This window comes from Lynx canadensis, chromosome C1 (assembly GCF_007474595.2).
Source record: "Lynx canadensis isolate LIC74 chromosome C1, mLynCan4.pri.v2, whole genome shotgun sequence".
In the NCBI taxonomy this organism is placed as follows: Eukaryota; Metazoa; Chordata; class Mammalia; order Carnivora; family Felidae; genus Lynx; species Lynx canadensis.
In genome coordinates, this window is record NC_044310.1 from 214102466 (window position 1) to 214127948 (window position 25483).

The 25483-nt window shown below is 50.5% G+C and overlaps 1 protein-coding gene across 3 annotated transcripts in view; it reads right to left on the minus strand.

The window, feature by feature from the left end:
* The window catches only part of NGEF (neuronal guanine nucleotide exchange factor), a 108659-nt gene that overhangs the window by 5115 nt on the left and 78061 nt on the right, over window positions 1–25483 (minus strand). For all 3 annotated transcript variants that reach the window (XM_030326480.1, XM_030326479.1, XM_030326477.1), the window contains exons 4-8: window positions 24033–24340; window positions 6872–7032; window positions 5443–5595; window positions 3898–4027; window positions 1582–1656 (exon numbers count right to left, since the gene is read on the minus strand). In XM_030326480.1, the coding sequence (XP_030182340.1) occupies window positions 1582–1656; window positions 3898–4027; window positions 5443–5595; window positions 6872–7032; window positions 24033–24340 (827 nt within the window). The remainder of the gene's footprint in view (window positions 1–1581; window positions 1657–3897; window positions 4028–5442; window positions 5596–6871; window positions 7033–24032; window positions 24341–25483) is intronic.

Below are 25483 nucleotides of genomic sequence, written 5' to 3' on the forward strand. Positions count from 1 at the left end.
AGCCTAATAAAACCACACTTCCTGGGATTTCCAGGGGCTCAGTCTGCAGAAACAGTATTCCACGATGGATCGCCGGTGTTTAGAATGGAGCCTGGCATCCAGCACGCTCCCACTATGTGCCCAAAACGTTCCCTGCGCTGTTGTTTCAAACGAGAAAAACTGTCGTCAACCTAAATGTCCACTGACTGGGATTGATTAACATTTATATGCACCTCACCCTGTACCACGAAATCATTAAAAATGGCAATAACTTTACATGCACCAAAACAGAGAGCAAAGAAAGCCAGCCTCGAAACCACAATCCCTGTTTTGCAAAAATTAGTTGTGTGTGCAGGTGTCTGTTTGCAAGGGCAAGAACCCACATGTCAGCTGGGACGTGTGGGACACTTGGTGACCTTACCACCTTCTGTGTACTCATGAGCACTTGCTGAATTTTTTTTTTTTTGTATCCAACATCATTTTTATACATTAGAAAGAAAATCCACCTTTATAAAGAAAAGGTAAACCGCGAGAAGCAAGTACAGCTTTTGTTAGAAGGGAAAGGAGATGGTGGCAGAGACCTTTAGAAACAGAGAGCGCTCTCCTGGCTCCCGGCATGCGGGACCCCTCACGGGCTGAGGCGGTCACTGGACTCACCTTAGGTGGCCCAGTGGGTGCCGGGACGAACCCCCGACCCGATCAGGTGCGGGAGTACCAGGGGAGGGCAGAGGGCCCTAGAAGATGCCGCCCGGGGCACTGACCCTCCCTGACCAGCCTGCCAGGTGGCCAACTGGTAAGGGACAAAAGGAGCGGCCGGGAGGAGACCACTGTGAAATGGAGCCCTTGGGGCCCCAAGTGGCTTAGAACTGCCATCAGATGCCCATGGAGGCCAGTCCTTTCACTGAGCTGCTGCCTCTGGGACAAGAAGTGGAAAGGACCACACGCTAGGCTCTTGTCCACTACAGTCGCTGGCACGACAGAGTGGCCCCGTGCCGCTTCCAAGAGCTGGCCTGCAGCTCCAGCAACACCAGGAGCCGAGCACACGAGCCAGCGCCGGGAGAGGGAAGGGAGGACCCGCGTGACCCGAGCGCTGGAGAACGGACATCGGGTGTCATTCCTCCGGCACAGCCCCGACTCTGCTGGCCACCCCAGGAGGAGCCGCTTCTCCTAGGACAAGGAATGGACGTGCTCTCCTCCCTCTCGGGCAGGAACAGCCCAGGACTCGGCAGGGCCAGTGAGTCGTCTCGCAGAGATAGGAGGGAGGGGAGCAGCGTGGGGAGAGGGAGAGGCGGGGGGAGAAGGCACAGGGCAGTGTCGGGGCACAAGAAGAGCCAGACCCAGCCTCCTCGCCTGTCACAGGAGGGAAGACCCCAGAGACAGGCAAGGACAAGCGTGGGGCTTGAACTCAGGACCCCGAGATCAAGAGTCGGGTGCTCTACCTGCCCGAGCCAGCCAGGTGCCCCTCGATGACTTTCTTTTGATATTAAACTGAATTTGCAGTTTCCAAAGACCCACCAACACAGGAGGAAGCAGGGCCAGATGGTGGGTGTCCAGACAAGGACAACGGTTTGTTGGGAGAGAGAAAGAGAAAGCGGGGCTCACCATCTCCAGTTCTTTGTGGGCGTCCAAGGCAGTGCACTCACGCTCAGATCTCTCTTCCACTCTCTTCAGAATGTTCTGAGCACGGGAAAATCTGCATTAATACGACCACCTGTGGCCTTTCCTCCCCTCCCCGCCCCCATGAGCAGCAGCACATCGAAGAGCCCGACTGGCAGGAGAACCTATGACCGGGCCCAGGACCGGGCATCCCCACCCACAGCCGGGCCCAGCTCTAAAATGATGACCCCGAGGCAGTCTCCCGAGAGGGTTAACTATGGAGACCAGGCTACATCCCAAGATCCCGTGGGGCTCACCAGGAGACCACAGCAAAGCAGGTGACCCCACGCTGGCGGGGTGGACCCAGCATTGGGGGAAAGGCATGCTCGGGATGGCCCTGTCCCCGCGGGGAGCCCTATGCTCACGGTGGGCACCGGGGAGGGAGCCCTAGGCTCACGGTGGGCACCGGGGCCTTCCCCACCCTTTCCCCTGGGATCAAGTCGCAAGAACCCCGAGGCTTTGTTAACTGTTCTTATTGATGAAAACGTCTCTTTTCCAACTGTTTGATTTTCTTGGGTTAACGTCTTGCTTACTGTCCCTCTGCCTTGAGCGTGCTTCCCGGGAACGCTTCCCTGATGGCTCCACCGGCCATCCCCTGGCCCCTCTGTTTCCTCGAGACCACAGCAAGATGGGTCTTGATCTTAGTTTTGTTGGTTTTCATCGTACAAAAATTAATTTTTTTATATATCCACACATGCTCTTTTCCTACAGAATCTCTTTTATTTCCTATAAAATTTCTTAATAATTTCTCCGTTTTTCTGTTTCGGTTTTTCCAAGTGAAAAAAAAAATTTCACACGTAGCCCCCCTACTCACTGGTGTCCTGTGACTTGGGCTCGCACTCCTTCTCTGCCAGAGCTCTCTCCTGCCCTCCTGGGGGCGCGGGGGGCGCTTCCTCTGACATCCCATCTCTGTGGTCCTGGGCCTTGAGCCCTGGTCCCCCTCCCCCTGCCGAGGGCTGTGACCTCCCCGCCTTACTACTGCCACCGTGGAGCTAGCCAGCTGCCCCAGGTCTTTGGCCTGCTGTCTGCCTGGCCTCTGACCTCCCCTAACTGTGGCTCCTGGGTCATCGTCTCAGCCCGGGCCCCTAGAGCCACGGCCAGATCCACACCATCCCCTCCGTGTGACTGGTGGACTCCCAGCAGCCCAGGAGCGAGTGCCAGGCACAGCGCGTGTCTGCCCTGCTGGAGACCCCCTTTCAGGAAGTGTCACCCCCTCCAGGCAGCCCTCCTGGTCTTCCTTCCTCACCACTGTTCCTTCTTGGCCACTGTGTCCCACAGCCGGGTCTGGGGACCCCTTTCTCTCCTTCCTGGCCGGTCTCCCTTCACTAAATGCCACCTCGATGCCCACAGGCCCTGCTCAGACTTCTCCCTAACTCTGAACTTGGAGATTTGACTGCTCAGTCACCACAAGCTCAGCTAGTCCACACTGAGTCCTGCTGTCTTCCCACCGGCTCCCCGCCTCGGGGAAGACTGCGCCATCACGCCCACTGCTCAAGTTCACACTCTCTTCCCTCTGACCCGAAGTAGCAAGTAGGCGTCTCAGTTCATCTCAATTCCGGTTTCCCTCCAACATCTCCCCTCTTCCCTCCCCCACCTCTCCCCCAGACTAAACTTCTTTCTCCGGTGGCTTCCTAACCCCTTCTCCCATTTCCCTCCTGCTCTCCTGCCCATCACTCTGCACAGGCAGCCTGTGTGCTCTCGCAGAGGCAGTTAGATCAGGGGACTCCCCGACATGCTGAAGAATGACCCCAGCGTCTTACCTGGTCCCTTAGGGCCCCAACTGGCCTCTCTCCCCATCTCTGCACTCACTCCCGTCAAGTTCCCTCAGTTCACCACTGGCCTTCCTGGCTGTGAACCCGGCTGCCCCAGAGCCTTTGTGCAAAAGCAGTTCCTTGGCACCTGAATGGCTCCTCCCTGTCAGCCAAGTCTCGGCTCAAACGCCACTTGTCTGTCCTTCTTGACCCCCTGAACTGGCACTGACCAGGCAGTCACCCCCATCGTGTCACCCTATTTCACCGTCCTTCCAGCCGCGACCACTTCCCAGTTGTGCGGGCTTGTCTGTCTCTCCCCCAGATTGTGGGGACAGGGGAACAGGGGCCGAGTCCCCACTGCTCAGCACACAGTAGGAGCTTCACGAGGATTTGTGGAACAAGTGAACTTCCCAGAAAGCTAGCAGGGACCTGGGATGACCACAGGAAGCCCTCTGCAGCCGGAGAAGCCTGGGCAAGTCCGGTCCGCGTGCCGGGTCGGGGAGGCCAGTACCTGCACCAACAGCTTGAGGCGCGTGATCCTCTGGAAAGGCAGGATGAGGAAGGAGGACAAGGGCAGCCCCCTGCACTTGGGGTCCAGCTCCAGCTGCGCAATCAGCTCCCGAAAGGCCGCCTTCTCCTGGCTGGGGACACAGACACGAGAGTCGGTCTCCGGCTCGCAGGAGGCGTGAATCAGAAGAGCACGGGGGGCCTCGTAGGAGCCAGACGGCCCACGGGCACAGGATACGTGTTGATGTCTTTCCTTCTTTCCTTTTCACGGAAAAGAAACTGTTCGTGTACAAGTCAAATAACAACAGGGGCTTCACATGCCTGGCCCCTGAAAACTTAGCAAAGTGTGCTGTGTGTGGGAAGGCAAGGATTCCTCGTGTGGCCAAGTCTGTGACTCAGACGCACAAGTTGGTGGTTTGCCCTGCAGGGAACCGTGGCGAGGTGAACCCACGTAGTGACGGGGACAGCGGCGGGCTGGGGGCGGCTGCCAGAGGAAAGCTGTGCTGTTCCTGCCAGCAGAGATGGCCTGTGTGCAGGTGGCTCAGCGGGGGGGGGGGGGGGGGGGGGGGGTGGGAGGGGCGACAAGGGCTCCGGGGACCTGCAGGGCCGCTCTGCCTCTTTCTCAGGTACACGGGGTGCACACCAGCACACCCTCAGCACAGCAACGCCTACGTCCTGTTCCCCTGTATGCTCGTCTCCCCCAGGTTTGTCCTCAAAACGGACATCCTGATTCCCTCAAGTCCCAATTTTCAACCCCCAAATGTAAAACCTCCAAACCCCCGAATGCTCAAGTTTTAAAACATCCACAGTTAGCCACAAGGCTTGACAGCAAGGCCCAGGGCAGCGTAACGTTCGGATGTTACTTCTCAGAGAGACCTTCCGTGCTCCTGAGTCCAGGTAGGGACACATCACTGGTGACGGTCACTGACACGTGGCGCACAAGTGTGGACACTTCAGAAGAGGCTAGTTGACTGAGAAGTTATCTCATCAATGGAAACCCCAGGCGGGTTTACAAGGGGGCAGATCAGGGACGCCTGGGGGGCTCAGCCGGTTCAGCATCTGACTTCAGCTCAGGTCACGATCTCACGGTTCATGAGTTCGAGTCCCGCATCGGGTGAGCTCGTGCCCTACTTGTCTCCCATTCTCTCTGCCCCTTGCTAACTTGTGACCTCTCTCTCTCAAAAAAAGAAAAAAAAAATTAAAAAAAACAATTGGGCAGATTAGTAATGAACTCACCACCAAAGACTTCCTCCTGCCCCGTCCTTGCCTTTGTCTCTGGTTCAAACCATTTTCCTGACCTCTTGGGCCCCAAGGGCGCCTCTGGGCCTCAGACCCTCTTCTCTAAACCTCACAGAACTCAGCCCAGCCGTTCTGGACACAGGCCCAGTGGGTGCCACGGCTGACTGTCTTGGGGTCGACATTTCTCTAGTGACCCCGAAACCCCCGGCACGTGCCAGGCTTGGGCACCATCCCGGGAAAGCAGAGGTCCAAGGACTGAGCGCGGTGGCACCATGGGAGGAGCCACGGCCCCACTGCCGGGCGCACTCACAGCAGCTGCTTGTAGGTCCTCTCCTGGTAGGTCTGGTTGCTGACGTAGGTGATGTAGACTGAGAAGTGGTTGGCCGCGTAATGGTACACGATGTCGCACACGTCCGAGATGACGATGTTCTCCTCCATCCGGCGCTCTAGCTCCAGGAGAAACCTGCAGGGGGGCAGTGGCTGGGGTTAAGGGCGCCTGGACGGCGACACTGAGGACAGACACGTCTCCACCACCGGGCCTGGCTCCGACAAACCAACAAACGCGACGGGCCGCGATCCCTGCGCCGACGGCACGTTCGGTCACATCGAGGAATTCTACACTCAGTGTTTTTAGGTGCGTACCAGCACCAGGGCTATTTTTTAAAGAGACAGCAAGAGACTTTATGTTTCGCATACATATCGACGTGTTCACGGATGAGGGGACCACAGGGGTTTGCTTCAGAGGATCCTGTGGGTGGTGGGGAGGCGTGGGGCCGGGACGCAGGCAAACCTAGATGCTGGGCTAGGGGTGGGCTCGTTATACTGGCGTGTCTACTTCTGCATGATTGGAATTTTCCACGGTAAAACGGAAGTCAGTACATATGTAAAAAGACACCCCTTTCCCAACGGGGTCAGGGGGCAAAGGCCAACAAGTCTCTCGGCAACCATGTGCCCAAGCCCACTGGGTGGGGCTGCCCCAGGGAGGTGGGTGTCAGTGCGGAGGGGGGACCCACCCAGGGGCCCACAGGGGGCCAGCAGCGCCCGGGGCGCCCCAGGGGGTGGAGGAGCCCCTCCTGCCACACCTTGGCTTCACGTCTGAACGTGCACGGTTGGACCAGCTCATCCAGAAGCCGAGTTTTGCGCTCTGGGCTGCAGGCTCCGTGGCCTCCAGGGAAAATGGTCACTGGATCCTCTACCCTAACGGTACGACTGGCATGCTTTTCTTTTTTGCAAGAACCGATTAGCGCTTGTTTATTCCTCCTCCAGTTAAGTTCCTCCCACCCTTCAAATAGGCAAAACGTAAGCACAGTTCCAAAAATTACTGGAAATGCCATCTAACTGGGGAGAGAAAGCCTACGTCCAGGGCCAGGCTCTGTGCTGGCTCTCAGAGGGCCCCGGGGCCCCGCGAGCCAGGGTTTCCAGAGTCAGGATGAAGAGCAGCTCACACGGACACCCCTGGACCTGGTCAGGACACCCGCCGCAGACCTGCCTGACTGTGGGGGCTCATGGACACTTGTGCTGATGGGAAGGAGCCCCCAGGCCCGTTCGGGGGGACGTGACCTGCCGTGGCACCGTTCAGGTGGCAGAGGGCTGGGTTTACGTATTCATTTATACCTTACTATAGGTCATCCCAACACACACAAGCAGAGAAGCCAGGGCACCACAGGTTTCAGCCGGGCCCTGGCTGAGGAGAAGGTTCCGGAAGCCAGGCCCCACAAGGACCCGAGCCGGTGGCTCACCGCTCACTGACGGCCATGACGTCCAGGACGTTGGAGAAGAGGATGTGCGCCTCAGACGGGTGCAGGGTCTTCTTCAGACGCTCATTCTCCATGAAGTGAGACACGAGCAGGCTCAGGCTTTTGTAGTACGAGGCCTCGGAAGTGACCAGCTCGAACATGGCCTGCGTCGGGGCAAACACGGAGGAGGAGAGCTGGTGGTCACGTCCCGGGCCTCACCTCGCAGGAGGGCGTCTACCCCGCTCCCAGCGAGACGCAGGCCTGTGTGCACGAGGCCGCGGGGAGCAAGGACTTCCGCACGCCGACGGCCAGTGCGCCTCTGCCTAAAAGACACCACGCGCTCCTGGCTCGCGACACTGAAGCCGGAGACCGCCTGACGTCCGAAACACAGAGCATGCGCGAACCCAAGAGGTCAGCCGTGCCCCGAAGCCCCAGCAGCCGCGACGGGTGGCTCTGATGGTCTCCAGGTGCCGAATGGGTGTGAAAATCGGTATAGAGGGACGCCCACCTTGACACGCCCCCGAGGACGGCTGGAAGGCCACAACTGTCAACCACAGGTATCAGCAGGGGGTGCAACGTTTACCTGTATCTTTTCACCCTTTAACTTGTCTGAAAACTGAAAAGTGAGCATCTGTGATTTCCTCCGTGGCTTAATTTTAAAATGTAATCGATAAAGCAATTTTCATTTTGAAAAAGAGAAATAAATCCAGAATCTAATGAACTTTTGGGAGGCACCCCTATTCTGTACCATGACTGTCATCTGATCACCGAGCCCACGCACACAACAACAGAGTCCAAGGGCCATCCTCCGCGGCATGGGGCTTCCGTGCGGCGAGGGCGCTCGGATGTCAGCTCACCTTCCTCCCTTGCTCACAAGCAAGGCACCCACCTTCCTGAGACCGCCCTGGGGTCATCCTCACCTTCTGCGGTTCCCTGACCGAGGACGGGTTCAGGTTCCACAATAGCTGCCCAGAGGGACCGAGTAGTGGGGTCCCCGCTCCCGAACTGTGTTCACATTCTAAGCTCTGGCAACCTATGAATGTGAACTTGTTTGGGAAAAAATCCTTTGCAGATGCAAGTTAAGGATATTAAGGACACAGAGGTGCCTGGGTGGCTCAGTTGGTTAAGCGTCCGGCTTCGGCACCCAGTTTATGAGTTTGAGCCCCATGTCAGGCTCTGTGCTGACGGCTCGGATCCTGGAGCCCGCTTCGGATTCTGTGACTCCCTCTCTCTCTCTGCCCCTCCCCCGCTCACACTCTGTGTCTCTCTCTCAAATAAATGTTAAAAATTTTTTTTTTAAAAAAAGGATGTCAAGGATATCACCCTGGGCTGAGAGTCTAAACCCAATGGCGGGTCTCTTTATAAGAGAGATATTTGACACACGAGGGACATGGGACACAGAGACAAAGCAGGGATGTGAAGCCAAGGCAGGGATGGGGTGACGCAGCAGCCAGTAGGGGCAGACGGATTCCTGGAGTCCGCAGAGGCAACGAGGCCCGAGGACACCGTGAGTTCAGGTTTCTGGTCCCCCAGCTGGGTGCGAACAAACCCTGACAAGCCACCTAGTCAGTGCTAATTTCTTGTAACAGCCCCAGGAAGCTATCACAGGTGCACAGAGGAGGGACGGGGAGCAGGAGAGGGATGAGCAGGAGAGGTCAGTGTCCCGGGCGCCCCACATCTCACTGTAGCCTCCCCTCCGTCCAGAAGCCTGGTCCGGGGCCGGAGGCTCTGGCTGTGAAAGGTGGAGCTCCAGGGCTCGGGAAGGACAGGTGGAAGGAGACAGGGAGGGACCAGCGTTCGTTCCAAGTCCTCCCGGGTCCCCTGGGAAAGGGCACCCGGAAGCTGCCGTTTCTCCAAAAGGAACCAGCAGACGCAGGGGTGGGGTGATGCCCCCACAGTTACCGCTGGACGGCTGAGGGGTTTTCCGAGCGCCGGGCTCCCCTTCTACGCCGCCGCAGGCAGAGCAGGGGGCAAAGTAAGCGACGTGTTTGTGATCTGGGGGACACTCGATGGCATAAACCTGCCCAGCGACAGTGAGAAAGTCCACAGCGAAGCCCCTCAGGGGACGCCCACCCATCAGAGCCTGGGCCACCGCAGAAGAGAGCCCACCTGGTGCCCTAGTGCCCGCGGCTGACCGGAGACAAGCTGGTGGCCTCTCTGGAATCATCCCTGAGTCCCGGTGGCCTGGTCTCCTTACAGGACGGAGCCACAGAAAGCACAACCCACCGGCCTCGCCAGCGGCCCCAGCACTGAATGACTCTGTCCACGGCCACCCAGGCCCCGCTAACAAGGGCGCCATCAGGACGACGGGAAGCTTCTCTCTCAGGGGTGAAGTCAAACCTTTTTCCTGCTGCTAAATTTAAGTTTCCTAAGAAAACGTCAAGCCACCGCAGCTTGCAAGTTCTAAGCAAATATGACTAACTCCCCACCCCCCCCACCCCCCACCCCCAACTGACACAGGGGTGTTGCAGACAGGGAAGAAACGCCGGCCCTCACACAGCACTGTGAGCACGTAACCCATGGACCCTTTGGTTCAGACCCCACGGTCCCGGCTCCGTGTCCCACAACACGTGCCAGCCAGAGGGGGTGACGGCCACCTTGTTCTGCTGAAGGCCGGGCTCTGTGCTCCGATGCTCAGCCCCCGTGCACCCCACACACCCCGAAGATGAGCCGGAGGCCCGAGGGCCCGAGACCACCCCGGCCACTCGGGTGAGCTGTCCACGCACGGCCACACGCTCCCTGTCTCCTCTGCGGGTGTGGCCGAAGCCAGGGAAAAGAAAGGGGCGGCCAGGCCCTTCCATCAGAGGCAGAGTCCTTTCGTGCCGGCGAAGCCACCCCGGGTAGACGCGCTTCCACACCCTGTCAGACCGGTCCTCCGAGAGCTGGAACGGCCCAAAGCTTCCCTCACTTCTGCACCGTAATTCACAGCCCACAGGCATTAAGCTGGACAGAAGTGGTTCCCAAAAGGCCCTGAGGGGGGAAGAAGCCCTTCCGAGTGTCTCTTTCTTCCAAGGATGAGGACGAAGTCAGATTCCAGAGCCCACCCCTCCACCCACTGCAGTGAGGTCTGGTCCACGTGGGAAGCTCAAGGAGGGACGAGACGGAGCAAGTTCCCAGGGCCTCGGCCGTCGCATGGCGTGGCGACAACTGCCTCGTGGTGTTGCTACGGGCCTGGGCGTCACGTATGAAATTCGAGCTCGCCTGCAGCCTCCGGGGGCCCTGGTGCGCCCCCCACACCACCGGCAAAAGCCCACCCGTCACCAGCCCCAATTATGGTTTCCCCAGACGACCTGGTTAATAAGGTAATTTGTGAAAAAGTTTACACTAAAGTAGGTGGAAACTTAAAAACCTCCATTCTTGAAAAGATGTGCAGCCTCACTCACGTAAGAGAAAGGCAAATCAAAACCACAACGAGGTATCATTTATGGTCCAGCACCGTGGTCAGGACAAAACGGCTAGATGACGGAGACCGGTGATGCCGAAGCAGGACCCGCCCACCTGAGCGTGAAGGCCATTGGGCAATATCTTCCCCAAACTTGCACAACAGGTAACGTTTAACTCAATGGTTCCACCTGGCAATTCCCACAGCAACCCACTGCGTGGCTCTCAGTCTTAAATAACGCAGCGCCGAATGTCCTCGATCCACAACGTTTCTAATGGCAAATGTCCACTGATGGGGGACGGGTAAAATAAATTATAGAACATCATAAACACTGGAGGCCCATAACGCTAACAACAAGAACAAAAAGAATGGGGTGCTCCATTTGGGCTGATACAGAAAGACTTTCAAAACATTTTGCCACGTTAAAAAAAACAACAACAGGGGCGCCTGGGTGGCTCAGTCGGTTAAGCGTCCGACTTCACCTCAGGTCACGATCTCGCGGTCCGTGAGTTCGAGCCCCGCGTTGGGCTCTGGGCTGATGGCTCAGAGCCTGAGCCTGCTTCCGATTCTGTGTCTCCCTCTCTCTCTGCCCCTCCCCCGTTCATGCTCTGTCTCTGTCTCAAAAATAAAAAAAAATTAAAAACAACAACAACAACAACAAAAAACCACAGCATTGACAAGGTAGTAACAGTTCACCATTTGGGCGACACACATATGCGGGCCCTGAGGGCCAGGCAGGAAACAGACGGTTTTCACTTTTTGCACTTTAGATCAGGTACATAAATTACTTATCCAAAAGATTCCTTTTAAAAATGACAAATGCTGGGGCGCCTGGGTGGCGCAGTCGGTTAAGCGTCCGACTTCAGCCAGGTCACGATCTTGCGGTCCGTGAGTTCGAGCCCCGCGTCAGGCTCTGGGCTGATGGCTCGGAGCCTGGAGCCTGTTTCCGATTCTGTGTCTCCCTCTCTCTCTGCCCCTCCCCCGTTCATGCTCTGTCTCTCTCTGTCCCAAAAATAAATAAACGTTGAAAAAAAAAAATTTAAAAATGACAAATGCTAACTTCGCTTCGTTAAAATAGTTCCAGGTATTTGTTATAAAACAGGAGATAACTGATGTGCTGTGTGGTGGCTATTGTCCGGCTTAGGCCACAGGGCAAAATTCCCTGCCCCATCCCGACTAGAGACTAATCCGCTGCATTGTTAAGGTTTTTCCTGAGGGGACAAATATGTGATTCAATGAGGGTTGGTGAGCAAAGTAACAATCACGATTTAATTTCTTGATAGAAGGATATCATATTAAAAACCCACAATTTCCTTCTAAAAGGGATAGTTTTCTTTTGGAAAAACGAAACAAACATGTAAGTTCTAAGTTGTGCAAACAGGAAAAAACCTCCCCAGCGTCGCAGGCTGAGCAGACTCAGGTTGTCTGAGTGATACCAGAGCTGGACAGATGCCCCAGAAGGCCCACACAGGACGGCCACTGGGTCCCCTCCCTGCTTGTCCTGGGCTGGATGTAGCTGGAGTTCTGTCTGCACACGTTGGGGCTGTCCGGCTGCCAGTCAGCACCAGTCTGGGCAGGCGGTCCTCTGGGAGTGTATGTGTGACCCCGTTTCCCTGGAGATACTCAAAATATCATTTCCCGCTCCTTTTTTTTCAGGCTGTGCACACCCAGCTCACCAAGACTGAGGACCAGGGCAACTCTGTCTTTTACTATCTCTTTGCCGAGCCAGGTTACTGGCCCTCGCCGGGGACACAAGCCACACCAGCCGCAGGAGTGACCACTCCCAGTGCATGCTGGGGACGGACGGCCCCTCCAGATTCTTCTGGCGGGTCAGGCCTGGTGAGAGTCAAGTGCTGTCTGATGTTTCCTCCTGCTAGTGACTGTCCCCACCGCTCCCCAGTCCTGGTCCCTCCTCCTTGCTTTTTGCTCCCTTTCAGGACAATTCTGTGTTCCATGGCTTTCCGGGGAAGCCCCTGCCCTCCCCCCGTTGAACACCTTACCCTCTCTACAGCTGCCCCTCCTAACCTTGTCACTTGAATGTACGACGGATTATTTTCTCAGACCGTTGTGTTCTCAAACAGGAACTCCCAGACCTCTCCAAGGAGGACAGTGGGAACCAAGAGCTTCAGAATAAGTTTAAAAACCAAAAAACAAAACCAAGAAAATCCTACCCGACACCTAAGATGGGGTTTTCCAATTTCAGCTACCTACTTACTGAGAAAGGCAGGGAAACGCACAGTTTTACTCTTAAATCCTGGCTTTTCGATGACTAAGACTCGGGCCGGCCAAAAGGCCATCGTTCGGGGTATTTTCCGTGTGTGAACAGTAGTTCACTGCAACCTGCTGCTTGTGTAGCTTAAGGAGGAAAAGACGTTCCAACAACAGATGGGGCTGGCGGTACAAGTTGCCCGACTTGCTCTGATAAACGAGGAGCTCTGATGCAGAAGTCACCGGTTTGGAACAAAAAATCTGAAGGTCTCCCTGTGGTGTCCCTCGCCACGTTTTAACAAAATAGAAACTCACATTCAGCTTTTTAAAATAAACATGAAGGGCGCCTGGGTGGCTCAGTCGGTTAAGTGTCCGACTTCGGCTCAGGTCATGATCTCGCGGTCCGTGAGTTCGAGCCCCGCGTCGGGCTCTGTGCTGACAGCTCAGAGCCTGAAGCCGCTTCGGATTCTGTGTCTCCCTCTCTCTCTGCCCCTCCCCTACTCATGCTCTGTGTCTGTCTCTCAGTAATAAATAAACGTTAAAAATTTTTTTTAAATAAATGTGAAAAGTCAGACCATAAAGACTCAGAGCAAGACACACAGAAGCCTGCGTGCCCGCGTTATTTGCTACTGCGCGGGACTATTTTTACGGTGAGCTCATCCTAGTTGTTTACAGATCTTTATCGGATCCATAGAAAATGACAAACATGAAATGTATTAAATATCTTTATTTCCTATGCCAATTCTACTATAGATGTCATGTTCCACCATGATTTTTTTTAATTTAAAATATTTTTTTAATGTCTGTTTATTTATTTTGAGAGAGAGAGAGCGGGTGTGCGGCACAAGTGGGGGAGAGGCAGAGAGAGGGAGGGAGAGAGAATCCCAAGTAGGCTCCACGCCGAATGCAGGGCTCAGTCTCACAACCATGAGATCACAACCTGAGCTGCTATCAACAGAGATGCTTAACAGACCGAGCCATCCAGGTGCCTATGCGGCCTTTTAAAATTTTCTAATGTGTCGTAAATTCTAGTTCATTCGTTTTTTTCCTTTTTTTAAATGTTTATTTATTTTTGAGAGAGAGAGAGACAGAGCATGAGTGGAGGAGGGGCAGAGAGAGAGGGAGACACAGAATCCGAAGCAGACTCCAGGCTCTGAGCTGTCAGCACAGAGCCCGACGCAGGTCTCAAACTCATGAACCACGAGATCATGACCTGAGCTGAAGTCAGATGCTTTACTGACTGAGCCACCCAGACGCCCACATTCGTTCTTTTAAAACACGTTTTTTACATGTTTTGCCTTTGTACGCTGTCTTACTAGATAGTTCCCCCATGATTGGGCATGTCAGGTTCTTACCCCCATTCTTCCCCTAATTTTTGCTGGAATGAACATCCTAATAAATATTTGTGCACGTTTCTGATTATTTTTCAAGATGAATTTCTAGGAATAGTAACACTGGACAGTGTACAAACATACTCTTGTAGGGGGTTGGTACAAATATTGGTATACTCTCCCTATCAGCTGGGTTTGAGAGTACTCATTTAAAAATCTCCCCAACACCAGGTTTTAAATATATTTAAAAGTCTCTGCCATTTGCAAGGCCTATACTTCAATGCTGCTTTAATTTGGACCTCGTTGATTAAACCAGTGACTTTTTTTTTCCTCCTTTTTTTAATCACTGGCCGCTTGGCAGTTTTCCTGAGAATTGTTTTGTCCATTTTCCTTTGGGATACTCATCTTTTTCTTATTGATAGAGCTTACTAATTGATTGAAGCCTGGGTTTTGCTGATACCTACAACAACTAAGTTTTGTATGTTTTTCTTAGAATCAGGCATTTCCCTCAACTGCCTTATCAGATCCAGGACTTTTGAATCCTTCAGGATTTTTATTTTTTATTTATTTTTAAAATATTTATTTTTGAGAGAGCGCCAGCAGGGGAGGGGCAGAAACAGGGAGACAGAGGATATGAGGCACCCTTTGCACTGACAGGCTGACAGCGGTGAGCCCGACGTGGGGCTCGAACTCACGAACTGCGAGATCATGAGCTGAGCCGAAGTCGGACACTCAATTGACTGAGCCACCTAGGCGCCCCCACCCCAAGATTTTTAAGTAGGCAGCCATCCTTCATTGGCAGGTAAGAGTGGCTTTGACTTTCCTTCTTTATTGCTTTTTATCTCTTGTCACGTTGGCCTGGCTTGAACTTCCAGAACATCAGCGTTAGCAAGATTCATTGTCTTGCCTTTATTGCCTCCAACAAATCTTTGTTCAATGTGATCTTGGCTATAGACTTAAGATATTCCTTATACATTTCAGACAGTATCCTGAGTTTTGTTTAGATGGAAATAAATGGACTACTTCCCTTTTCAATGTCTTTGAAGATCAGGACGTTCTTCTCCTCTGGCCTATTGACATGACTCATTTTGGCCCAAACTTGACACTATCTTTGTATTCATGCATATGTGCTCAATGTATGTTATTCTTTTAATGTAGCTGCAGGTTTGATTTTCTTGTGTTTTAGGTAAATTTTTGCCTTAATTCACAGTGAGACAGATCTAGGTTTTATCTTTGGGGGGAGTGTGGGAAAGAGTGCTGATTTTGTTGGGCTGAACAGAAGGAGGACATTCAACCCTTTTTTTTTTTTATTTTAGTTTTTAAATTAATATGCAGTAAAATTGACTGTTTTGGGGTGCGTAGTTCTGTGAATTTTAACACAAGTATAGATACTTATAACCAATACTGCAACCAGGGCGCACAAGGGTTTTATCAAAGGGCCCCTATGCTATCCTGCTCTGGTCACACCGTCCCCAACCCTCACCCCTGGCAATCATCCATCTGGTCTCTGTCACTGTAACTGTTCTCAGAATGTCCTATACATGGAATCACTGAGTGTGGAAACTTTCTGGTTTCTTTTGCTCAGCCAGATGCCTCTGAAATTCATCTAGGCCGTGCGTATCAATAGATCTTCTTTTTAGCACAGAGCAGCATGCCATTGTACGGACCTGTATCCATATCCAACGGAGATGTATCCGTATCTGTTAAAGGATAATTGGGTTGTTCCAAGTCTTGGGCAATTATTAATAGAGATACTATAAACCTTCATGTGCAGGCTTTTGCGTAAATGTGAGTTTTTTATGTATGTATCTAAAGTTTTTTATGTGTCTAGAGCAATGGTTCTCAACGAGGAAGTATTTTTGCTCCCCAGGGTACATTCAGCTAGATCGAGACACATTTGTGGTTGTCACAACTGGGGGTAGAAACGTGTTACAATGCACAGGAGAGCTCCCCCCAACCCCCAACAAAGAATGATCCAGCCCCAAATGTCATAATGTTGCTCGAGACACGGGTCTAGGTAGACACCTACGAATGGGACTGCTGGGCTCTACGCTGTCTGTTTCACTTATAAGAGCCCTGAGTTAGGCTCTGTGTTGAGTATGGCACCTGCTTCAGATTCTCCCTCTCTCTCTGCCCCCTCCCCCACTTGTGTTCTTTCTCTCTAAAACAAAACACAAAACAAAATAAAAAGAAACCACCCACTCTTCTCCAGAGCAGCCATTTTGCAATCCTACCAGTGATGTACATGAATTCTAGTTCTCCCACATCCACACCAGCACTTGGTATTGTATTTTTTTTTTTTTTAGCTAGTGTGTATCATTATTATTAGTTTTTTTTTAATGTTTATTTATGTTTAAGAGAGAGAGCATGAGTGAGAGGGACACAGAGAGAGGGGGTGACAAAATCCAAAGCGGGCTCCGAGCTGACAGCAGACAGCCTGATGCAGGGCTCGAACTCACGAACCATGAGATCATGACCTGAGCCGAAGTCGGCCGCTTAACCGACTGAGCCACCCAGGCGCCCCTCTGTTTTGTCTCTTAAAGTCCTCATATGAGTGAAGTCATATGATATTTGTCTTTCTCTGACTAATTTCGCTTAGCATAATACCCTCTAGTTCCATCCATGTAGTTGCCAATGGCAAGATTTCATTCTTTTTGATTGCCAAGTAATACTCCATTGTATATATGAACCACATCTTATTTATCCATTCAACCATCAATGGACATTTGGGCTCTTTCCATACTTTGGCTATTGTTGATAGTGCTGCTATAAACATTGGGGTGCATGTGCCCCTTCAAAACAGCATCCCTGTATCCCTTGGATAGATACCTAGTAATGCAATTGCTGGGTCATAGGGTAGTTCTATTTTTAATTTTTTGAGGAACCCCAATTCTGTTTCCCAGAGTGGCTGCACCAGCTTGCATTCCCACCAGCAGTGCAAAAGAGATCCTCTTTCTCCGCATCCTCGCCAACATCTGTTGTTGCCTGAGTTGTTAATTTTAGCCATTCTGACAGGTGTGAGGTGGTCTCTCAGTGTGGCTTTGATTTGTGTTTCCCTGATGATGAGTGATGTTGAGCATGGTTTCATGTGTCGGTTGGCCCTCTGGATGTCTTCTTTGGAGAAGTGTCTATTCATGTCTTTTGCCCCTTTCTTCACTGGATTATTTGTTTTTTGGATATTGAGTGTGATAAGGTCTGTATAGATGGATACTAACCCTTTATCTGATATGTCGTTTGCAAATATCTTCTCCCATCCCGTCAGTTGCCTTTTAGTTTTGCTGATTGTTTCTTTTGCTGTATAGAAGCTTTTTATTTTGATGAGGTCTCAATAGTTCATTGATCTGAATTCTTTAAAATTTCTTAAAGCGTGCTATGATCCATCTTGGTGAATGTTCTGTGTGCACTTGAAAAAAAAAAAAAAAAACCTGTATTCTACTAGTGTTGAGTGGGGTGTCCTATAAATGTCATTAGTTCCAGTTGGTTGATGACAGTCAATTATTCTCCTTTATTTTTTTTTTAAAGAAAGTAGATTCTGTTTTATTATTTATTTGATATTCTTTTAAGTAGGCCAGCACAGAGCCCAGTGAGGGGCTTGAACTCACGACCCTGAGATCAAGACCTGAGCTGAGATCAAGAGTTGAACACTTAAGTGACTGACCCACCCAGGCACCACCCCCCACTTCCTAAATTTTTTTTTTTTTTTTTTTTTTTGAGAGAGGGAGAGAGCATGCATGTGTGCACGTTGAGGAGGGGCAGAGGCAGAGAGAGAGAGAGAATGTTAAGCAGCCTTCAAGCCCAGCAAGGAGCTGGTCGAGGGACTCAATCCCACCATCCTGGGATCATGACCTGAGCTGAAATCAAGAGTCAGACGCTCAACTGACTGAGCCACCCAGGCGCCTGAATGACATTCAACTCTTCTATGTCCTGATTTCATGCCTCCAGGTCCTACTGATTATGGAGAGAGGGAGTGTTTAAGTGGATTTGTTGCAATGTGTGTGTGCACTACTGATCAGATTTGGTTACTAAGATTTTCAAATTATGTGTGTATTTCCCTCTTTGCCATGTTCTAGACCAGGGGTCAGTACACCATAGCCCATGGGCCGGCCAGCTGTAACTGTAAAGTTTAACTGGAATGTCCATCCCTTTGCATGGTGTCTATCTGCGGCTATGACATTATAATGGAGAGCTGAGTGGTTGTGAAGGAGGCCGTATGGCCTGCAAAGCCTAAAATATTTACTATCTGGTCCTTTACTAATGGATGATTCCTGCTCTAGACTTGTCCTGACCAATACAGTGGCAACCTGGAGCTCTTGAAATGGAGGTTGGTTTAAATTAAGTAAAATTAAACGTTTGGTTCCTCAGTTGCACTAACTGGGTTTCAAATGCTCAACAGTCACATGTTGACTGGAGACTTTTGGAGATGCAGTTATAGAACATGTCCGGTGTTGCAGAAAATGCTGCTGGCCAGCAGTGTTCTAGGCTATTCTAAGCAACAAGGGACTCCTCTGTGCTTTGACCACTTGGCACAACTCAGTCATCTGGGTGCAACATCTCTTTTGTAGATTTTTTTGGTTACCTGGTATATTTTGGTGTTTAAAAAATTTTTATTTTTGAGGTAATTTTTGGTAGCTTACATTTTCCTAGAAAATAATTCTTTACTCAAAACTTACGTTATCTTGGGGTGCCTGGGTGGCGCAGTCGGTTAAGCGTCCGACTTCAGCCAGGTCACGATCTCGCAGTCCGTGAGTTCGAGCCCCGCGTCAGGCTCTGGGCTGATGGCTCAGAGCCTGGAGCCTGTTTCCGATTCTGTGTCTCCATCTCTCTCTGCCCCTCCCTTGCTTTCTCTCTGTCTCTCTCTCTCACTCTCTCAAAAATAAATAAATATTAAAAAAAAAAAAAAAAACTTACGTTATCTTTTGATCTCTACCCTGTCTGCTTTCCTTAAGAGTATGTTTGTGTGGGGGTTTTCCCACCGTATGTCTCAAGCTGACATCTTAGTTCAGTTGATTTTGTATTTATTCCTTATTTAATAATGAAAGCATGTAAGGTTGTGAATTTTTATCCAAATGCAGCTTTGGCAGCATTCCGTATGTTTTTAAAAATGTAGCATCTTCCTCATCCTCTTTGAAAAAGTCTATAATTATAAGATTTACTTTCTTATCTCAAAGGTTAGGAGCATTTAAACATTTCTGATGTGAGGTTTTTACACTGTTTACATTTATTTTCTTGTTTCACTGCATTTTATGGCGGAGAGATTCCGGCCTGTACAATTTTAATAAACATTTATCGAGCTTTTTCTTATGGCTATCGAACATGGCCACTCTTTGGTGGTATTTCTGGACACTGGAAAATAAAAGATTGCTTCTCTTAGGAGCAGTGCTGTCCAAAAGAAATAGCAGTCTCAGGTACAATTTTAAATTTCTTAGTAACCACATTAAAAAAGGTAAAAAAAAAAAAAATGGGAAAATTTTCATCTGTTTTACCTAACCTAGTATATCCAGGATATTATGTCAACATGCAATATAGAAATTATTAATAAAGTACTTTGCTTTCTTTTTATTTGTGCTAAGCCCTCAAAATTTGGTGTGTATTTTACACGCACAGCATGTTCCGTTGGGGTTAACCGCGTTAAGGGATCCGTAGCTCCACGTGGAGACAGGCTACCAGTGGGCGACACGCCTTCAGTGACTACAGAGATCTGTAAAAATGTCTTAAACCCACCTCATGACTGTCTTCAGATTGCTTATGTCTGTGGTATATCCCACCCCGACAGAGACAGTATATTGTATGTGTCAGCTTCTGCTAGCGTTTCTGACGGATTCTGCTCTGTCTGGCTGCCGGTTCATAATAGTTTGTAATATTACCTTTTCATTGTAGAGTGCACCTCTTGGGAATGGCCTTCCTACTTCCTAATCATAAGACAGAACATCTAGGAGACTAGGTTGAAAACAGTAAAAAGACTGGCAGGTTTCCTATAAAAATGACAAAATATTTTTATGTGAAAAAAGATACAACAGACAAAGCAGGAAGCCAGGGCACCATTGAGATCAGCCCGTATGGCTCTTTATCCTCCTGAGTCGATGTGCCTGGCAGCCCTGTGATACAGGTACTATGATTATCTCCATTTTACAGATAAGGAAACAAAGGCACAGAGAGGTTAAGCAACAGGCCCAAGGTCACACAGCTAGGGAGTAGCAGAACTGGGATTCAAACCCAGGCAGTTGGGCTCCGGTGCCTGTGCGCATAACCACCATGCTAAATCACTTCCCCCATGCTTTATGACAGAAGAAAACATTTTAAATGTACATAAAAAAATGTAACATCCAGAACATACAAAAAGCTGCTATCGATCAAGAAGAGAAATACAGTAAAACCTTGACTTGTGAGCATAATTTGCTCTGGAAACATGCTCGTAATCCAAAGCACTCATATATCAAAGCAGATTTCAAGAACTATTGACTCAGTTGTGATCGTGTGACATGTGGCGTCATGTCCTACTTGTACTGCAAGACATGGCTCACTTGTCAAGTTAAAATTCATTAGAGGTGTTTGCTCGTCTTGCGGAACCCTCGCTGAACAAGGTACCCGAAATCCAAGGTCCTACTGGATAAACGCCCCAGTAGAAAAATGGGCAAAGGATAAGAACAGGTAATTCTTAGATAAAGAAACGGAAACAGCCAACAAACATATGAAAAGATGCTCAATTTACACGTCATCGATACAGGCGGGTTAAAACGAAGTACGATTTCTTTCACCCAACAGACTGGGGCAAACATCTTGCGGTTTGCTAACTGGCACCCCTGGGGCGGTACGGAACCTGCCTTGCCTCTTTGAATGGCAAGCTGGCAGTGCCCACCACCATTTAAACTGTTCTTTGCGGCGACATTTACCCCAATGTTTACAGCGGTGCTGTCAACAGAAGCCAAATTATGGAAAGAGCCCAAATGTCCATCAAGTGATGGATGAATAGATTAGATGTGGTTTATACATACAATGGAGTACTACTCGGCGATGAAAAAGAATGAAATCTGGCCATTTGCAGCAACACGGATGGAACCGGAGGATATTATGCTAAGCCAAAGAAGTCAGAGAAAGACAGATATCACATGATTTCAATCATACGTGGAATTTGAGAAACTTTACAGATTTTCATAGGGGGAGGGAAGGAAAAATAAGATAAAAACAGAGGGAGGCAAACCATAAGAAACTCTTAAATACAGAGAACAAACTGATGGTTGAGGGGGTGGGGGAAATGGGGGCTGGGCATTAAGGTGGGCACTTGTTGGGATGGTCACTGGGTGTCATACGTAAGTGATGAATCACTGGGTTCTACTCCTGAAGCCAAGACTACACTCTATGTTAGCTAACTTGAGAATTAAAAAAAAAAAGCATACATACGAACTTAGAAAACCTTAAAATAAACTGTTCACTTTTTACTTTTTTCACTTAAAAAAAATTTTCTTTTGATTATGTAATCTCTACACCCAAGAGGGCTCGAACTCAAGACCCTGAGTTCAAGAGTCACATGCTCTTCCGACTGAACCAGCCAGGTGCCCCTAGAGCGCACTTTGACACATGAGCACGGAGATACATGCACACAGAAGCTCTTCCGCGGGACCACTTGCTGAGTCGATGGCACTGTTTCCCTGCAAAGCTGTGCGGGGGTCCGCTGAGCTCTTTGGTCACCAGGCCACCTGCACACTTCCCTCCCCACCTATGAGCCGTCCGCCCCCGTGCTTGCCGTCACACTCATTCAAGCCAGCTGTACTGCAGGCCACAGGGAGCGGTTTTCATGAAAATTAAGCTGAAGGCTCTTAAGAGGCCAACAAAAAGCAAGTTGCTAAAAACCAAAACCCAAATCAAACTGCTCTTGAATAAAACAACTGTAAGTATGGGGGGAAACCTCACAAACATCCGTAAGGATTTTGCCCCTACGAGTCTCTGTAAGTGTCTGAACTCCAAAACCAGAGTTTTGTGACATTGTGACTACACTTTAAACAGGAAAGAGAAGACACACACAGCTGGTCCCCCGGTGAGAAGCCAGGAGCCGAGAAAAGGGCCGGCACACGTCTGCACTGTGTTTTCTTGAACAACGAAAACGTGTTCATGAATTGCCTATTTAATTCTAAAACACTTAAAAATAAAGCGATACCTTCATCAACGTAAAGGATCCCTTTAACAATACAAGATGATTCGCTCCCTTTGTTAACTTATCCGAATTCGACTCTGTCCCACAATGTAACGGGTCTAGTTTTCCAATCGATTGGAGGATTTCGGTCTTTCCATGGAGGATTTAAGCAATTTACACTTATTCTAACTGATAAGTTTGCTACGGACTCTGCCGCCTTATTTTATGTTGTTGGTTTTTGTGTGTGTGTGTGTTTTATGGTTTTCTTTCATTACAAAGAATATGGTTTTCTTTTATTACAAAGACAGCCCTGTGCTCTCTGCTTTAACTTTACTTATGCTGTAGAAAGCTTATAAGTTCTACTAGAGTTTATCCCTAAGCTTTCTGAAGTAGTTCAAATCTTTATTTCTCTAATTATCAAGGTAAGAAAAAGAAATATTTACCCAGAAATTGGTCTTTTTTCCTTGTTCCAGGGACCAAAAAAAAAAAAAAAAAAGGCCCCATGGTGGTAATACTGTGTGAAACAAGTCAAATACAAAATAGTATTGTATAATTCCTAGTTAGGGACGGCGGCCGCGTCTGCGGCTGGGGAAGCCTCTAGGAGGGACGGACAGCTGCGGGGGTGGGAGGGGTGTCTCTCCACGTGTTCCGGCACCTTCCTCAAGGTTGCTTTTCTCAATCCAGCGCCCCCTGCCTCCGGGGAGGTACCCCTATACATCTTCATTTCCGTGGGGGCGACTGGCTTCTTTATGCCTCCTCCAGTATTTTTTATGCAAAACTGGGGAGAAGCCACATCGGGAATGGATGCCTACACATTATTTACATCAGAAGTTTCATAAGAAAAAACAAAACTCTTGACACAGCCATTTACAAGTCACTGCTCACAAGTCCCAAGGGATGTCAAGTTTTAATCCATCCCTCCTGATCGTCCCTGACCCTCCTGGGTGGGGTGCCAGCGGCTCTGCACAAAATACCGCCCCGCCGCCCCCAACGGCCCCCTAGCCTTCCCTGAGCAGCTGTCAAGCACACTTGTGAGCCTGAGTCCACGTTAGGGGACTCTGGTCAGGAGTGCTCTCGTTCCCGGTCGTGGGCTGTGGGCACACGTTACTTGTGCCTTTTAAATAAACAAGAAGAACAAATGTTTCTGTAGACTCCGGTGCAGAAGGCACAGGGGTTAAACAGGGCAGGCCATCTGGAGACCCGGCCGCCTCTAGGAACAAGTTCCAGTATGGTCTTGAAGGGGCACGTGAGTGTGGGTGAGAGACAGATGATGAAACTGAACAGATTGAAAAAAACCCCAAATCTCTCCACCTATCTATCCACCTTTTAAAATTCCCGGTGAGCACCCACGTGGATCCTCGCCATTTCCCCCCAGCAGTCTCTGTCCTCACCGCCGACCGGCCACGCCCTGGTGACTCTGGACCACAGGTGCGCTTTCTGCACCCAAGTAATCTTTGCTCAACTAAATGAACACGTAGATTTCTTAGCGACGCGTTTCTGTCACTGTTAATTTTTCATGGGTTATTTCTCCCTGCCTGCGACAAACCGTTAGGCAACCCAGTGCTTTTGCCTCAGCCTAGCTCACAGGCAAGGTCTGGCTGAACCATCAAGTGGAGCAGAGAAGGCACGCAAGTCCCGGATTTCCCGTTCAGGGAAGATTCGCTCGGGCAAGGTGGCAGGGGCTCCAGAATGACGCGGTGAAGGTGAGCCACAGATGACTGACTTCCTTCCCAGGCCCAGCGAGCTCGGCATCACCGAGTGCATGGGCGCTCACGTGCGCCCCACAAACACCCGACGGCAATGGCGGGGACAAAAGAATGCCACCTTGCTCTCTAATGAAACAGCTATGCTGTGAACAGGCAGGCTTGGGCTGAGCTCTCCTGGAAGGTAATGAGGTATTTTTTGCTGCCTGTGAAATGATGTGAATTTCCCTGCATGTTCTGGATGGCTGAGCCCTGCCTGGAACTCTTCTGGTTAGCCAGCTGGAGGTCCTCCCCTCACAGAAGAAGCTTCACCGCCGCCGCCCCCCCCCCCCCCCACCCCTGGTTAAAACACCTGTATGTTCTGAAAGGAGATAAGGAGATCCCACCCCCTCCCTTGCGGGCAGCCCTTTACCTCCTGCAGTTTGATCTCCTCGGGCTGGAGGATTTCCAGCACCCCGCTGCTCTGAATCTCTGGAAGATCCTGCCAGAGGTTAAATCGCGAGTGGGGGTTACTGAGCAGGCAGATCTGGGGCAGAGCCTTCCTCTCGGGTGGGCTTGCCGGCTCGTCCTCCTCCTCCTCCTCCTCGTCCTCCTCCTCTCCTGGAGTCTCCTCGCTGGCCGGGGAAACATGGGCATTGGTTTGTATCTCTGCATCCTGTTGTCTCCTGGTTTCAATTTCCTGGAGTGTCGATTTGTCTCGGTATTCCTGATACAAGAGCCCTGAAGTCAAACGGATTTGTAATGAAGAAAAGGGAAAGATTTCAGACAAAGATCTTTCTGAATCACTAGGTCAAGGCTCGGTACTCTTATCAAGGGCAGGTGCTGCACCTTATGACTACGTAAAGCCAGCCAGCCCCGCACACCCGTCTCCCCAAAAGGCTCCGGGTGGCCCAACGAACTGCCACTATCTTCATTTCTCAGGAACGATCAGCCTATGGAAGTTTTGTTCAACAAATAAAGAAATCCATGAATGCATTCAAAATCCAATCACACAAATATACCCGGCAAATCTAGAACTTGATGTGTTAATAACCACTGTGCACAGAGTTGATGGAGACGTCCCAATTACGTTTCAGTATCCCAACAGGATGCTTTCCCTAGCCTTAAATGCTTCAATATTAAAGACCCAAGTATGTTCATTTGTGAAATGGGAGTAGTTGTAAATTCTCATCGTGAAGGAAAGACCAGTAATTCATTCCATTTTTTTTTTTTTTTTTTTTTTTGCTTTTGCAATTTCAGACTTACCTCCCTGACCAATTGTACTTAAAATAAAAGCACTCTATGTCTCCAAGGAGATTTGGAGGTACATATGAATCAGCACAAACGTAGCATCTCCATAGGGAAAACCCACTTCAGACATCCTGGCTGCAGGGTGGAGGGAGGGTCTCCTCACAGCAGATAAGCTTCAGTGGCCAGGGGGTTCCCGGCCTAGCGAGACTGGGGTGGGGCCTGCGTGAGGAGGGGGTCAGACCCCTTGGGTCTTGTCTACCTGCCATGCCATGAAGGTGGTGGTCTATCCTGTTGGGATGAGAGAGGCCCCGAATGACCCGAGGCAAGCAGCTCTGCCCCCATTTTTGGATGGGTGTGGTTAGGAAGAAAGACGCTGGGGTAATTCCCCAGGGGGGTGATGATGGAGACGTGCACTACCTGTGGGGGATGGGGCCAAGTACCCAATTCAGGGGACAGTGATAATAAGGTACAAGTCGGGTCCTGGTGACTGCCTGTTGCTGGGTCATGAATGGCATCCAGGTGACCAGCATGGCCACAGGGTGTGGTGGCCCCACTCAAAGAGACCAGGAACACAGGGAGAGGGTACAACTGGGGGATGGGGTGGTGGAGAGATCAGGTGCACCTGAGGGGCAC